Here is a 16,397-nt window from a genome sequence, read left to right as displayed (position 1 = left end):
ACAATATAGTGATAAAAATAATTATTATTAATGCAGATGGTGAGGATGATATCCTAATTTGTGTCGTGCGAAGATGGTATATAGCGGCAGGAATCAGGTGAAATAGCTCTTCGGAACACTCCGTGATAAATGCGGTAGAAGACACAATGAATTCGAACAGCAGAGTGACTTCTACAAGTTATTTGAATTAAGTTCTAGATAATATGCAGAAGGGCACGGAATGAACCCCTACTCCAAACGTCTGCTGCGTCGAGGTTGTTTTTATGCTTTTATCTATAGTCGTATTTGGCGTAACATAAGCTCACAGATAGGTATATAATTTACATATGTAAGTACTATAAAAACACTAAACAGTTCTTCGACATTTGTTTGAAGACAACATGATGAATCACAACAGATAAAAGACATACTTACCTACTTGCGAAACCTGAATTGAAGGTAATTGGAACCACGAATTCCTACATATTATTGATCATATCGTAACATAAGAATTATGCTTAAACTTGTTTGCATATTTCTAGCTGACTTGGCAAACATTATTATGCTGTATAAAAATTAAGTAGCTAGGTACCCCGCGCCCATTCATTGTATGAATAATTGTGATAGGTAATGAAATGTCATTGGCTGAATTATTTGTAATGCGTAAAATGGTTTATCTAATTCAAAAAATATAGGTTCCGGATAAGCACTCACCAACATATCCGACCGGTTCAGTAATTTTTCGCAGTAAGTACCTAAAACAGAACAAAAAACTGGCTTCAATTTATTAGTAGGATGTCTGTGTTTGTGAGCGGGCCTCCTACTACAGGCATTTCATGCATAAAAGAAGATCCTAACAATGATGTTGTATCATGTATGTTTTTATTTTCAAGCATAAGACAATTTTCATTTATTCTCTGTAAGTGATACAAGAAAATACTCAAATAATATAGAAATAGCTGCCAGCGTTTGGGTTTTTAGTAGCCTTATTGAGGTGTGAAGATAGTAGGTACTTTGTACATTATATACCAGTGTCTCTACACCAAATGGCACAAAGATTTAAGGCTCACTGAGACCGACATATTTGCGACGTTAGCTGTCTTTGGCAGTCAAAGCAGCAGCCCTAGCACCAACTGTTGAACTTGGACATGAGAAGGAGCCAGAGTGTTGACGAAAGTCGCGCCCCACACCAGCTAAACCCGTGCCCAAGCCACCAAGATCATTCATTAAATTAAATTTAAAATAGCCCATAAAAGAATGCTGGGAGATTTTCTTGCGCCGCTTAATCCCTCTCAGAGTGCCATTTGTTTCCGAAGCGGTGGTATTGTTAGAAATGACATCAACAATACTTCTAAAGGAATCAATTTTAAGAAAATAAAGGCCTTTTATGGCTTTCAAATTAAATTGGTTTCGCTAATAGCCTAAACACATGTTCGGATTTGGTATGGCCGGATCATCGCACGGTCCGGAGGCCACCTTGCGCCAATTGGTCCGGCGTCAAACACGGTTCAGTCCGTTAATAATAATAATTTTCTGTAATGGGCAATGTGCCCATACCATCGAATATAGTCCGCTACCGGACCGCGTTCGTTCAGCCGTATCAAATGCGACCATTTGTTTAAGCTTTAATGAGTCTGACCTATTAACCCAATAGGTACATTCATTAATAAGTATTAACAGCCATTTAGGTTTACAAAACTAGCGTCGTAATACCTAATTCAGAAACTCTAAATGATATCTTTTATGTTTTAGTCTATTGAATAAATTTGGGTTAACATCCATCCGTAACTTCCATTAATTAAGGAAGTTACAACAAACTTAAGATAATGGAATGCATATATATAAAATAAAAAAAAACTTATCAGTTCGGTGGATTGTATTGACAATGGAACACTTAGGATTGTTCTTAAGGTAGGTGATAATAATTATAAAATCGAAAAAAAAAAAAGAAAAAACAAAAGCAACTCTAATTGGGTATTTGACACAATATTAATTCTAAATTAATAAACTATCATGTATCTACACTTTCAAAATTTCAAATTCAAATAATTTTTATTCAAAAAAGAATTCAAAATCACTTATTGAACGTCAAAAACTACCAACCATTCAAAATAGACTGCCTCAGACCTGAGAAGAACGGGCGCAAGAAACTTAGCGGGCTTTTTTTTTATAAAAATATGGTTGACAATGTAATATCGTACAATAAACATTAATAATTAAAGAGCCTGAGGGTGCCCGCTTCATTCCTATAACAACATCAGTGACCTAACAGTAACGATCATTTTGATAAGTTTGAAATGAAAAATTAGTTCGTATTGCTGTGTCCAGTTCAAAAAGTATAATATGCATGTTACCTATTGTTGACAGTATTCTGATAGTGGGCTGTGGCAGCGTTCAGTTCCCACCAAACTTCAAATTCGGGGCTGCTATATCTTCGTACCAGGCTGAAGGCGCTTGGAATGAAGATGGTAATATCTTTATCCTTTTTACACACGTCATCATCCGGAAGACGTCCACTGCTGGACAAAGGCATCCCCCAAAGATTTCCACGACGATCGATCCTGCACTGCCCTCATCCAACGTATTCCGACGATCTTGACCAGATTGTCGGCACACACGTACGCGCAAGAAATTAATCAATTTTTGTGAGTTTGCTAATAATCTAGTCGTAAGCCTTCGGAAGGACCTAGCCTCTGCAACACAGGGTATCCTTCCGCAGAGAGTAGGGCATACAACTTTCTGTAACCATATATTTTCAGACTTGATTAAATGATTATTAGGAATACATAGAACATTGATATAAAAAAAAAAATAAAGCCTAATGCCAAGCGTGGCTGACTGTTTACGACTTCTTAATGAAAATCGGCTACTGGAGCCATATTATATTCGCTGTATTTTTCTATCTTGCAGTATCTTCGTTAGATATTGTCTTCTCACTCGCTAACTTTGTTTATATGCTAGTATATTGTCAATTGCTGTTGGGACAATAAAGTCCTCGAATGGCGACCATGTACCGGAAGACGTAGTGTTGGTAGTCCTCTTACAAGATGGACCGACGATCTGGTTAAGATCACCGGCGGAATACGTTGGATGAGGGTAGCGCAGGACCGATCATCGTAGAGATTTTTGGGGGAGGACCTTGTACAGCAGCGGACATCTTCCGACTGATATGGCGATGATATTGTAAATGTATGTTCCAAACCAAATTTTGCAATATCAAATCCGACATTACATTGTATGTTTCTGACTTAATTTGTTAATATTTCTAGCACTTTATGGTAAAATAAACTTAATTGGCTGCCTACATACATACAAGATGAATCATGACCGCTGGTCTGTGGATTGCTCATTTAAAAATAATTCCAGGTAAGGGCGAAAGCATGTGGGACAACTTTGTGCACAAAATGCCAAGCCCAATAGCTGATAACGCGACTGGAGATGTAGCTGCTGACTCCTACCATCTGTGGAAAGAAGACGTTAGGATTGCTTCGGAGTTAGGCCTGGATTACTATCGGTAATAATATTGTTACGTGTTAGGACTGCCAGGTCCGGAATACACCAGTATAATTTCGCAAATACTAAATAACATGTGTACATATCGCAGCAGTCAGTAATTTACTTCTTACTACGTACCAATAACTTATTACACCCTAATACTCATTATCAATAATAACGATGTTAATACCAAACTTATACCAAGATAATTTATACGTCTAGACGTAGAGATAGTAGATACTCTTTCTTCTAGACATCCAATGAAAACAGGCCAGGTCTGTTACTTTAGTATGCGTGTCAAGCTGCGTTCCACTCGCAATTTTATGTCACTCTGTGTTAGTGTCCATGCATTGGTAAATTTTTTTTTTATATGAGAGGGGGCAAACGGGCAAGAGGCTCACGGGATGGGGAGAGGTGAGGTAACCGCCCATGGACATCCGCAACAACAGGTGTGTCAAGAAATGCGTTGCCGGCCTTTAAGGTAGGAGTATGTTTTTTTCTTGAAGGTCCCTAAGTCGTATCTGTTCGGGAAGACCGCTGGCGGTAGTTGATTCCACAAAGTGACTGTGCGAGGCAAGAAATTTCGGACAAAACGCGCGGTTGTGGAATGCCAGACGTCTACGTGATGCGGATGGTACTTCGCACGTAATGTCCGGTGGTGGAATTCGGCCGCTGGAATCAACCCGAACAGCTCCTCTGAGCACTCCCCGTGATAAATGCGGTAGAAGATGCAGAGAGAACCCACATCTCTACGCAATGCTAGAGAATCAAGCCGGTCAGAGATGACTTGATCGTCGATGATTCGAGCCGCTCTTCGTTGTATGCGGTCAGATGGAAGAAGCTGGTACTGGGGAGCACCCGCCCAGAGGTGAGAACAGTACTCCATGTGAGGCCAAATTTGCGCCTTATAAAGTTGCAGGCGGTGGCTTTTAGGAACACAGAACTGAAAATCTGTAACCATTTGGATATGTTCGAGGAGCCGTTCAGTCTCTGCGTTACCACTATGGGACCTATACAGGCATGCGTAGATTCGCGGATGGTCATCGCAGTCTACACGCAGCCAGATGACGGATAGGATCCTTCAAGAAAACTCAGGCGTCGAGAACAGACATCCTCCCTGACGTAAACGCACATGCCAGCCCGTGGTATAAAGGAGTGTTCCAAATTATACCCCGGGTATGAATGGTGAGATGAATCAGCCAGGGAGTATATCTGTGTCTCGTTTAAAAAGAGCAGGGCCGGCTTCGCCGTCTCCAGATGAAAGTGGACGGCATTTAAATTTGAGCGAAGCCCCCTCATGTTGCAAAAGTCCACAGCGAGTGTTGAGGAGGGTGGTTTGAGCCTCCTGCTCGGTTTGCCCCGAGTCAGCGCAGATTTGCCCCCTCAAGAATACGCGGGACAGCCTGGGCAACCACTATTAGGTACAGGCCCTAATTGTGGACGCCCAGGGACGGATTCTTCAGGGCTGCATAGCCTGGTACCGTCCTGGAGTAATCTATTTTTAGTCCGTGCTGCCATTTGTATTTGGGAGGGGGGGTGTAGGCATCCGGATACGCCACTCACCGGACGAAACACTGCGGCATAGCCGCTATTTGACGCCGGTTTCGAGTGGAGGAGTGGTATTTCTCCGGGCGTGCCGGCCCAATTCGGTTGTGTTCGTGAGGACCCAACATGGCACTACCACTCCTAAAATTACACGTAATTCCAAATTTTTTTCGACGTTTTCACAGTTGTCCATTATATCTAGACGTACAAGCGATCTAAGCCTATACCTATGTCAGACATACATACCTACTTTTATTTTCCAGGTTCTCAATCAGTTGGCCTCGAATTCTCCCGAACGGCTTGCCAAATGAAATCAATGAAGCAGGAGTCGAGTACTACAATAATTTGATAAATGGTCTTCTAGAAGCGGGCATTGAGCCTGTGGTGACTCTGTATCATTGGGATCTACCGACAATGTTTCAGGATTTTGGTAAGTATTCTTCTTTCCTTATTGCACTGTCAAAGTGGTTTCCTGAAGATGACTGCCGCAGAGCAAAAAGTGCTGATACCTCCGAACATACATATCTGTAACATCAGAGCTTTACTCAGTCCCATTTATAAACAAGGGGATAAAGGGGACGTAAGCCAATTTAATGTAGTGAGTAAAGTTGATAATAAATTAAAATTATAGAAGACCTAAATCATATTGTATATGGTCAAAAACTTACTTGAATTAAACCCGAAAAAACAATATATATGAAATTAGAAGTATCATCATCAAGTACACATAATATTATCATTAATCAATCGTAATTTTTTTATAAATAACAAAATACTGTCGTGCGTGCTGGACAACATTTAAGCACACGCTGTTTTTTTTATTAGATTTTAACAACATGACATATCTCAATTTCAGGTGGATGGATGAACCCTTTGATAGCAGACTGGTTCGGTGACTACTCCAGAGTAGTGTTTGCTCTGTTCGGTGATAGAGTCAAAACGTGGCTAACAATTAATGAGCCATTGATTATTTGTGAAATGAGTTACGGCGCGGGAGTGATGGCCCCTGCTATTAAGGAAGATAAAATAGCGCCTTATATATGCAATAAAAATATACTGTTAGCTCATGCGAAGGCTTATAGAGTGTATGATCGGGAGTTCCGAAAGTTTTATGGAGGTAAGGCACGCAAAAAATTTTTTTTTCTAACGCTCAACAAAGCGCAGGTCCGGTGACACATAGACTATTTTTCTTTTTATTTTATGAAAATAAAGAACGAGACGAGCAGGACGTTCAGCTGATGGTAATTGATACGCCCTGCCCATTACAATGCAGTCATGATTATTGAAAAACCCCAAAAATTCTGAGCGGTACTACAACTGCGCTCGTCACCTTGAGACATAAGATGTTAAGTCTCATTTGCCCAGTAATTTCACTAGCTACGGCGCCCTTCAGACTGAAACACAGTAATGCTTACACATTACTATTTTATGGTAGAAATAGGCGCCGTTGTGGTACCCATAATCTAGCTGGCATCCTGTGCAAAGAAGCCTGGTGTATATCATCAGATATTATTGATATCATCTCTCGTCTGATGCGCCCCAAACCATTTCTCCGCGCGCAACGCAGAACTACTCAAATTGCCTAGAATCTGCGAACCACTCGGTCATTTGTTTATAGACATCGCTTCATTTCTTTTCATATAGCAAACGGTGAAGATGCTTACGTGATGGAACGTGGTGAGGCCACGCTTCCACACGAGTGCCAAGGGACGCGTTAGCTGCCTTTAAGGTGGGAGTATGCTCTATTCTTTAAGATCCAGTCTTGGATCCAGGGAGTGTTCCGAAGAGCTGTTTCACTTGATTCCGCAAACCTCGCACAACGCGCTGCGAACGAAACAGTGCAAGAATAGGCGCGACATCGAACTTATCTTATTTACCTCTGATTGGTCTAAATCTAGTTATACACTGATTCAAGGCAAGCAGACATCAGCCATTTCAAATATATAGTATTTTAAGTTGTAATCATTTTAGTCGGTTGCTAATTAAATACCATGTATATTATTATGTTCACTTTTCTCATCAGGACGTGTATCCATTGCAAATAACATTGCCTGGTTTGAGCCACTCACTCCCGCGGACACTTATTTGGCAGAAATGGCAATGCAAAATGCAGTAAGTAAATGCAACAAAATCCATAAGTTACCTTGCAAAGACCATAACATTTTATAATCGACAAACAACATGTTATTTATAAAAAGCTACTATAGCTACAAAGGAATTAAGAATCTCCTCCTATTTTTGGAGTCGGTTGTATAAACATCTTAGTAACACAAAATCTACCCAATATATGGTGCGCTGATCTATGACATCCTGATACCAAAGTTGTAACCAAATAGCGGTAAGACAACAGAAGCGTTTTTGATTGGTTATCATTTTTTTCAAAGGTTTCTCTCTAAAGGTTGATGCATCCAGTATACGATAATTTATATTTTTACAGGTTATTAATCTTTATTACTTTTTATTAAATATTTGACATTATTTAAACACGACTCAATGGATGCAGCACCTTACAAACTAATTTGTTAAATTTATTACAACAATTGTAAAACACTATATTTCTTTGCAAATAGTGGCCGTTGAGTTTCTTGTAAGTTCTTCTCTCGAGCTCTACTTTTTCCGAACATATGGTTGATTCAGTAATTTTAAAGAAATATTTATAGTGACGAGTTTAAGCCTAATTGAATAAAGTTTATTTGACTTTCACGAAATTAGTTAAGCTTTATTAGAGCTCAAAAATAAATATTAGGATAGTTTCTTGTGCCTTTTCTTCATCCCCAAAGCGCCAGATGTTTCTAAAGCGGTGGCAGCGAAACAACACGTCGAAAAGAATTCTGAAGGATTCAATTTTAAGAAAATAAATGACATTGCTTTTAAATTATTACATTGCTGTATTATTAACATTCACAGGCCGGACGATATGCACATGCCATTTTCTCCAGACAAGGGGGCTGGCCACCAGAGATAGAGAAGTTAATGTTTGAGACGAGTATCCGTGAAGGGTACAGTTCTTCCAGACTCCCAAAGTTCACGCGGGCTGAAAAGGTTTTCGTCAGAGGTAATTATTATTGTACTTGGTAGAGCAAAAGGAGTATTGTACTAGACCAAAGTTATGTTGAATTATTCCAATGCCCACAGTAGTAGTGGAGATATGGAGGACTCTTGGAAAGTTGTCGACCAATGCCCGGAAGGATATGATTTAAGACTGAAAGATTCAAGAAGACGAAGTCTCAAGATTACGCGTACAAAACTAAATTAACCCATTATTTCAAAACTCTGCCCTTAATGCCTCAGCTAGTATTGGAATATTAGGTCTCGAGCGATAGCCAATGTCAATTGTCTTCTGAGTGGTAAAGAAAATAGAAAGTCCGTCCTCAAAAAGGAAAATAGGAAGAGACGATACTTCAAGAACGCCCTTTAAGGACGGTAACTACCCGGGCTTTAAATATCGCTGCACTGAGTGATTTTATCCTATTTATAACGAAGAAAGTTCCGAAGACATGTTTGACCTGATTCCATCGCTCAATTAATTCCTGCACAACGCATTTTCTAAAGAACTTCCTTACAACAATACTATGGAATGAAATTCTTTGGCCACTACCCCTTTGCAGGTCGATACACTAAAAAAAACGCAACAGTCACCTAAATAACCGAAAATGCTCATGAGATTCCTCTGGTCTCTTGTGTAGCAAAGGAGTATCGCCCATTTCTGTACCATCAAAAATACATATTGATTAGAAAAAAAATTATTAAATTTTCAGGCACTGCAGATTTTTTTGGTCTCAACTACTACACGGGAAGAACTGTTAGAAAAGCTGAGCCCGGTGAAGAGGTTGGACCATGGTTTAGTTCAGGTTACAAAGAGATTAATGCGATCATGGAAGTACCAAATGATGCTTACTCAAGCTCTTCTGCGGTAATTCCAGTAAGTAGGACAACCTAGAAGTTTATCGCAGGGAGTTATTTTGCTTTTTACTTTAAATAGTGATACCGTAGATAGATGATAGACACCAGAGGTACCTACCAAAGAGGTGGGAAGAGATTACTGGCTTCCGTTTGCTCTGAATTGCATCTGCTCGTAACGTCGTCATAGGGCGGTCGTTAACTACCCTAAGATATGTCCTTGCGATGGCTGGTCCATGCGTCATGCTCGTCAACGGACCCTGCTTGTGGTTCCTGGTAGGTCCTGTTTTCGGCTATTTTTTTATATTGAAAATAGGTATACCATTTTAAGTTATTAGTTAAAATGTATAATTGCTCACGGAATACCTTTACTTATTTGCGGTGTATCATTATGTTTTGATTGGCTTTTTATGCGTACATTGTATAAAATATAATGTTATAAATAAATACTGAAGCTGTAAATATAGAAATATATATTTACAGTATTTTTCATTATATTGTTGTATCTCTTAAATAAGAGAGTAGCAATAAGTTTCTTGCCACTTCTTCTAAATATAGCTCAACTTTTCCGAAATAGTGGTATTTAGAAGTGTCATTTCAACATAGTTAATAAATGTTTTTTTTTTCCTTGCTAGGGTTTAGACTTCCTGGGTTCTTCCAAAAGCATTAAATTTAGCGTAAAAAAAAACAATATTATTATCAAGAACAACGATATCAAAATAATAATATGTATTATAAAGAGGTAATATTCTGAAATATGGCATCTGTATGTGGTATCTGTATGAATTTCAAAACAAGAACATTTTCGTTTACGCGCGTTCCACACTACCAGAACGTCGCGCGCCGTAAAAAAAAAAGTAGGTTATTCGAATCCCCGCCATTTTTCTTCGATATTTTTATTGTTTTGTTTACAAAAAATGAGCGATTCATTTTAAACGCTGCAAAAGAACATTATATTCGAGTGAATTTTAATTATTGCACTATACTAAATGTAAATTACTACTAAAGTAAATAATTGTTTCATTTATACTTAGTTTATTTGTATATAATCAGTAATAAATGATATTAGGTTACTACTAGGACTGGTGTTTTAATGTTAGCGGAAAGCTTATAGTAAGAATAGTAATGTTCCAGAATCTTTTAGAGGATTCATATTCTGGGTGTAGATAAAGTCTTGTATGCAACTGTTGATAATTAGGTATTAAAACACTCATGTTATATTAGTATCACATTCGTGTTTTAATACCCCTTATTACACAACAGTTGCATAAAATAAGTATTTTAGATTGAGAGGAATGAAAACTTTTTCTTTTGGCATTCTTAATAATATGTCATCCTACCTTTTCATGAACGAATAAAATAAGAAGATGAGCTCAAACAAACTCATCTCCTATATTAAAACTCATATGATTAATTCCAGGTTTACTCCAAAGGTCTCCGCTCATTATTATGCTGGATAAAGAAGGCATACGGGAATGTCCAGATCTTGATCACGGAGAATGGTTTCCCTGGTAGTAATTCAGGACTCAATGACTATGATAGGATTAAATTTATGAAGGAGCATTTAGAACAGGTAAGTGAAAAAGACAGTAAATAAACCCAACTTGTTACTGCAATCTCGTTAAAAAAATTAAAAGCAAGTGGGAATGATATGTCAATCCCAATAGTGCTGGGAGAATACAACGATCATAATAAAATGCTGCAACTTCGTAAATAGCGCAATACAAGTAACAGTTATTTTAAGTATGTACATCTGATGCTGTCATGAAACTAAAAAAGTACAAAGTAAACATATTTTGCAAGCTGAACAAAACAAAAATCCTCCCGATACTTAAAAGATTCCTTTATGAACGACCACACTGTGCCAAAAGAGTTGTGACTGGCGGTTCATACTCGTATTGAAGTGCTTCTCCCCACGTGGATTTATAGAAGTAAGAAGTGGCAGAAAAAGCATAAATGCAGAATTAACCCAGTTGAGATGCAATCACTGCTTAGTATGTATCGGGTGAGACTGATTGATAGAATCTCGAATGTCATGGCAAGGATTGACAAACGAATGCTGTAATGGTTTGGACATATGAAGCGAATGAGTGAAGAAATAATGACGAATTAAATATGTGTCCCAGAATATATGAGACATGGGCAAATGGGAATGACTTTGGTCTATGAGCTTTCAGATAAGCAAAGATGGAGTGATGAGGCTACATGAATGATGGGCATGGAATCCTAAACATGCATATTTTTACGTATCCATACATGCACAATACACACAGTTTGCAAATATGAATCCCTATGACATGCTCCGACTTAAATCCCATAAGCGCTTGGTGTCCCGCAAGGCTGCGTGCTATCCCCTACACTGTTTCTTCTACATATCAATGATATGCTGCAAATCAGCAGTATTCATTGCTTTGTAGACGACCGCTAAGGGTATGCTTCCTACACTGGCCGTGCCTACATGTCCCGGAATTCCGTCGACGAGAACCGGAACAAACTTGTGTCTGAAGTCGAGACTATTGTCGAGGCTTTGCTTGTGCTTTTTTCAAATTATGGTCTTGACGACAACGCAGCGGTAGTCGTTTCCAAAATAGGAGTGACGTTTAAAGCAATCAAATAACCATACTGTGAAGTCGTGAACGCACCCCTGCTAGAAGCTTGGACAATTATTTCTCGACTCCTGTCTAACTCAGTGGTCCGCAACTATGTTGTACCTTCTGTATATAGTCAGTGAAACGAACGGGAAAAAGTTAATTTCTACTTATTTGCAAATGCTGCGTTTTAATTCCTTAATCTTGTTTACCATACCACGGATGTTAAGTGACCAACGCCGCACAAACTAAAACTGCGCGAGGTTAGAAAATAACGCGTCTTTTTAAAGTACCCATGTTGTATCGTCCTGGTAACACCCCGTAACTGTAACTAAGCACTTGAAACACTTCCAATAATATTTTGAACCTACCAAAAATTTTATATTTCAGGTCAGTTTGGCAATACACGAAGACGGTGTCAATGTGATAGGTTATACATTTTGGTCATTATTTGACAATTTGGAATGGTTGGATGGATACACGTAAGATTCTTGCTTTTTTCTCCTAGATTTTTGGTATTATTACTATTACGTACTAGCTGACCCGACAGACGTTGTTCTGTTCATAATAAAAAAACCCTTGCGGGTGGAATTTTGGAAAATCCTTAGCTGACCTCTACTCGGTGAAAAGAATATTCCTACCAAATTTCAAGTCTTTAGCTCTAGTGGTTCCAGAGATATCGCGATGAGTGACTATATACTTGGAAATCTCTTATATATATAGATTGAACTTCGGAAATGGATTGTCTTGATACATATCACAAACTTTCAAGGATTGGCCTTAAGATTTGAATGGTCAGGGCGAATGTGAGACGGATCGGAAATTAAAGATTTGCGGGCTAACTCGTCATGCAAAATGTTCAGTAAGTAGTTGCTTCAGATCTGAAGAATTGCTATTATTGCTGCATTGATCTCTTGACATCGATCAATTTATTTGTCCATGTTGCCCATGAAGTATAATTGTTAAAAATTTAAGCTGTGCATCTTCGAGAGGTTGCAGCGATCCAATACGATGGTGAATCTGTCCTTATATCTACAATATCAAAAGCAAAACCCGTAGTACTGATTTATAAACACTTTTTTTAGAATTAGCATACACAATACATAGGAATAAGTATAGTACGTATGTTATTCTTTTACTGTATTGTGTGTAAGTATATAAATAAATAAATACCTTGAATGTTGGATTAAATCCTCGTTCTTAGATGTCTGCCCCAAATGAGGTCATTTGGAAACAAACATTGTATTTTTGAGTGTTTTCTAGAACATGGCAGCACAATTCTTGCGTTTCTCCGCAGAATACTCGCAAACAACGTCCATCGGCCCAAAGCGAAAGCTAGTATGCAAGCAGTACTACAGTACAGTATAAGTACTGCAATAGTATCGAAACGCTGCTCGATTCTAATCAGTACTTCATAAACTTCTTCTTGTGCGTCGAAAATTATCTATAAGTTGTTGATCTCTGAGGTTTTACTGGACGATTTCGTATTGCCAGCCGATTCGTTTTACGGGCTGCTACGCTTTGCTCTTGTGATTCATTGCACGAAGACGATCCATACTAACGCGGTTCTTTTCACCTGCAATTTCTTGTTCTTCTTCAGTCCTTTCATTCGCAATATTTCGAATCCTAGTTGCATTACGTCTTTGTCGGGAATAATTTGATCGTCTTGGTCGTGACATTGTTAATGATAATATCAGCAGAATAAGCTAATAGAAACTCGAAACAAACACAGCAACCGGTCAACTTGAATAACATGACGTGCACTGTCAGTTGTATTTTATAACTCATGTAGCGTGAAACTAACAAAAAACTTTATTGAATTCTTTCTATTCTCGAGATGTCATTAAAATGTCAATCCATACAAAATGTATCAGAAAATATTTTTTTTTATAATAATATTTTTTCGTATTTTTTTTTGATATTTTATGACTTATTATCCTATGTCCGTCTCCTGGCTCTAAGCTACCTCCTCACCAATTTTCAGCCATATCGGTAAAGCCGTTCTTGACTTATAAATAGTGTAACTAACACGACTTTCTTTTATATATATCGATGAGTTAACAATTTTATTCGGGAGCTATGTTGTATATATATGCTATTTTGATTTTTTACACTTTTACCTTACTTTTACCCGGAAGAGGTCACTCGTCGAATCCAACTGGCATAGGCGGTGTTCGGGAAGCTCCCCGTAAAATCGTGCCAAATACCACAGTGTCTTCAGACAAAGGTTTTCAACAAGTGTGTGTGTTGCCAGTGATGACTTACGGTACGCAGACGTGGTCGCTAACTATGGGGTTTATGAGTTGCTCAGCGGGCAATGGAGAGGGCTATACTCGGAGTTTCCATAGGAGATTGAATTAGAAATGAGGAGATCCGTAGGAGAACCAAAGTCACCAACATAGCTCAAATGATTGCGAAACTGAAGTGGCAGTGGGCAGGGCACATAGTTCGACGGACACATGGCATTTGAGGCCGTAAAGTCTTCGAATGGAGACCACGTACCGGGTGACGTAGTGTTGGATCTAAGATCTGGTCAAGATCGCCGAAATACGTTGGAGGGGGAGATGAGAATTTTATAATTATTATATTTTGTTATTTTTCTGATATGCAACACTCAATAAATGCCGTTTAACTTATATCCATTTAAATTACTGTTTTAACCATAAGAGATATAATGTGAGATGTGATGTGTGATCGAGCTTGCTTTCATTTTCAGAATAAGATTCGGCCTCTACCAAGTAGACTTCAATGATCCTGAACGAAATAGGGTTGCCAGACTTTCTGCCCAGTTCTACAAATGCGTGATTATACAGCACAGTGTTGATGTGCCTGAGACTTGCTTCAATCCTGACACTAGAGCCAGAAGACAGACATCACTTCCCTCGTTGCCAAACTTGTCAAGAACCATCAGCAATGACACAAAAGATCTCAAGAAGGAAAGAAATATTTGAAGAAGACTCTATTAGACTGAGTATTCAAGTTTTAAAAGATGATAATAAATAATATTTACCAAATAATATTTCATTAGTTTGTAATAACCTTTTTTAACCCAATTCAATTTCATCCATTCGATTTAACGTATCCATGGCTGGTCCTTCTGTCATGATCGGTTTTTAAAAGCGTCAGTGGCGCTATTGGTTGACTAACGTCCGTTCCCAATATACTATCTACAGATAGAGGTAAATTACTACCATTTACTTTCAGTAATTAGCTTTCAATAATCTAAAGCTGTCCCAATATAACCGATAAGTCATTCTAATCGCCTTATATTGGGACGCGTGAATTGCAATTTCCATACAAACTTCTATCTCTGGTAAGCTAAACGTCCTCCCATTGACACGTGTGTAATAAGGTGAGTTAGCGACGATAAGTTTATTGGGGCAAAAAAGTCAACGTTAATTACGATATTTATCTCAAGTAGGAAATAGACTGAATATTGGGAACAGCCGTTAGGAATATTATTGTTTTTACCAGTATTAATTTAATCAAAGTAATACCGAAATACATAATGCGCAACGCTACATCAAGGAACTGCTAAATCCTCATGAACAATCAGAGTTAGCTGTTACAGGAAGTGCAGCTGTATTTATGGACGACGATGCTCGAGCACACTGAGTGGGCGATATAGACGCTCACTTAAGTGAAGAAGATCTGCCATTTAGATTCATCATCATCATCATTTCAGCCGGAAGACGTCCTCTGCTGTACAAAGGCCTCCCCCAAAGATCACCATGACGATCAGTCCTGCGCTGCGCTGCCCTAATCCAACCTATTCCGGCGATCTTGACCAGATCGTCGGTCTATCTTGTGGAGGCTTACCCACACTACGCCTTACGGTACGTGGTCGCCATTCGAGGACCTTACTGCCCCAACGGCCAACTGTCCGTCGAGCTATGTGCACTGCCACTTCAGTTTCGCAATCATTTTGGGCTATGTCGGTGAGTTTGGTTCTTCTACGGATCTCCTCATTTCTGATTCGATCTTGTAGGGAAACTCCGAGCATAGCCCTCTCCATTGCCCGCTTAGCAACAATTTAGATTGGACAGGACGAAATACCAACCTCAGTTAGAATCTATTGTGCTTTCTAAAACGAAGTAACATGTTTCGTCATGCTGACTAAAATGGCGTTGTTTGCTGCGTCGTGTACCGGGTCGTCTCCTTCCCTCAAATATGTGCGAAGGGAACAAAAGCTGGTCCATCTGCTTGGGGTGCCAGGTCGACCTGTTGTAGTTAAAATCAGGGTATTTCTCGGATGCCATTACTAAGACAGTCATAAGGATCATTATGTTCACGAAGCATCCTTAGACAAACAATGAATTCAAGCTCTAAAGGTTGGTGCATCCAATATACAATAATTTATGGTATTTAAAACGCTTTTAAGTAAAAAAATTCATATATTGGATGCAGCACCTTACATTCTAATTTGTTATGTATTTTATCTACGCCGATGCTTAAAATCCTCTATTAAAGATTCTGAAACAGTTAGCTTATTGCCAACATTAAAACACCCAATGTTCTCATAACCATTACACCATTCAAAAGAGTGTTGTACTGAATTTCATAACAACACTCCTATTATTTTTTTCATTCTCTTCATGCTCAGAGTTTTAACAGACAGCCACATTCTTATTGGTCGATACAGGGCATCTGTATGAATTTCAAAAAAAGAACATTTTGGTTTACGCGCGTTCCACACTACCAGAACGTCGCGCGCCGTAAAAAAAAAGTAGGTTATTCGAATCCCCGCCATTTTTCTTCGATATTTTTATTGTTTTGTTTACAAAAAAAAAATCCAAAAGAACACAATATTCAAATGAATTTTAATTATTGCACTATACAAAATGTAAATTACTACTAAAATAAATAATTCTTTCATTAATACTTAGTTTA

At 38.6% G+C, this 16,397-nt stretch overlaps 1 protein-coding gene across 1 annotated transcript; it reads left to right on the top strand.

Moving 5' to 3' along the window:
- Positions 1 to 1,857: 1,857 nt before the first annotated feature.
- On the top strand, positions 1,858 to 14,526 carry LOC126970989 (myrosinase 1-like). Its single transcript, XM_050817156.1, has 11 exons — positions 1,858 to 1,890; positions 2,347 to 2,447; positions 3,346 to 3,493; positions 5,283 to 5,449; positions 5,876 to 6,136; positions 7,043 to 7,131; positions 7,927 to 8,074; positions 8,778 to 8,941; positions 10,340 to 10,492; positions 11,898 to 11,989; positions 14,224 to 14,526. Exons 1-11 carry the CDS (start codon positions 1,865 to 1,867, stop codon positions 14,456 to 14,458), a joined length of 1,584 nt encoding a protein of 527 aa, XP_050673113.1. The 5' UTR covers positions 1,858 to 1,864; the 3' UTR covers positions 14,459 to 14,526.
- Positions 14,527 to 16,397: the final 1,871 nt, after the last annotated feature.

This window comes from Leptidea sinapis, chromosome 22, assembly GCF_905404315.1.
Source record: "Leptidea sinapis chromosome 22, ilLepSina1.1, whole genome shotgun sequence".
Taxonomy (NCBI): Eukaryota; Metazoa; Arthropoda; class Insecta; order Lepidoptera; family Pieridae; genus Leptidea; species Leptidea sinapis.
Note: the sequence above shows the minus strand (reverse complement) of the source record. Positions and strands in the feature narration are given on the sequence as shown.

What these genes read in the sequence shown, in the direction of transcription:
- LOC126970989 (XM_050817156.1), top strand. Translation starts at nt 1,865, where the DNA reads ATGGAACACTTAGGATTGTTCTTAAG. An exon ending in GTTCCGAAAGTTTTATGGAG is followed by an intron (nt 6,137 to 7,042) that starts GTAAGGCACGCA and finishes TTTTCTCATCAG; the next exon opens with GACGTGTATCCATTGCAAAT. An exon ending in TGAAAAGGTTTTCGTCAGAG is followed by an intron (nt 8,075 to 8,777) that starts GTAATTATTATT and finishes TTAAATTTTCAG; the next exon opens with GCACTGCAGATTTTTTTGGT.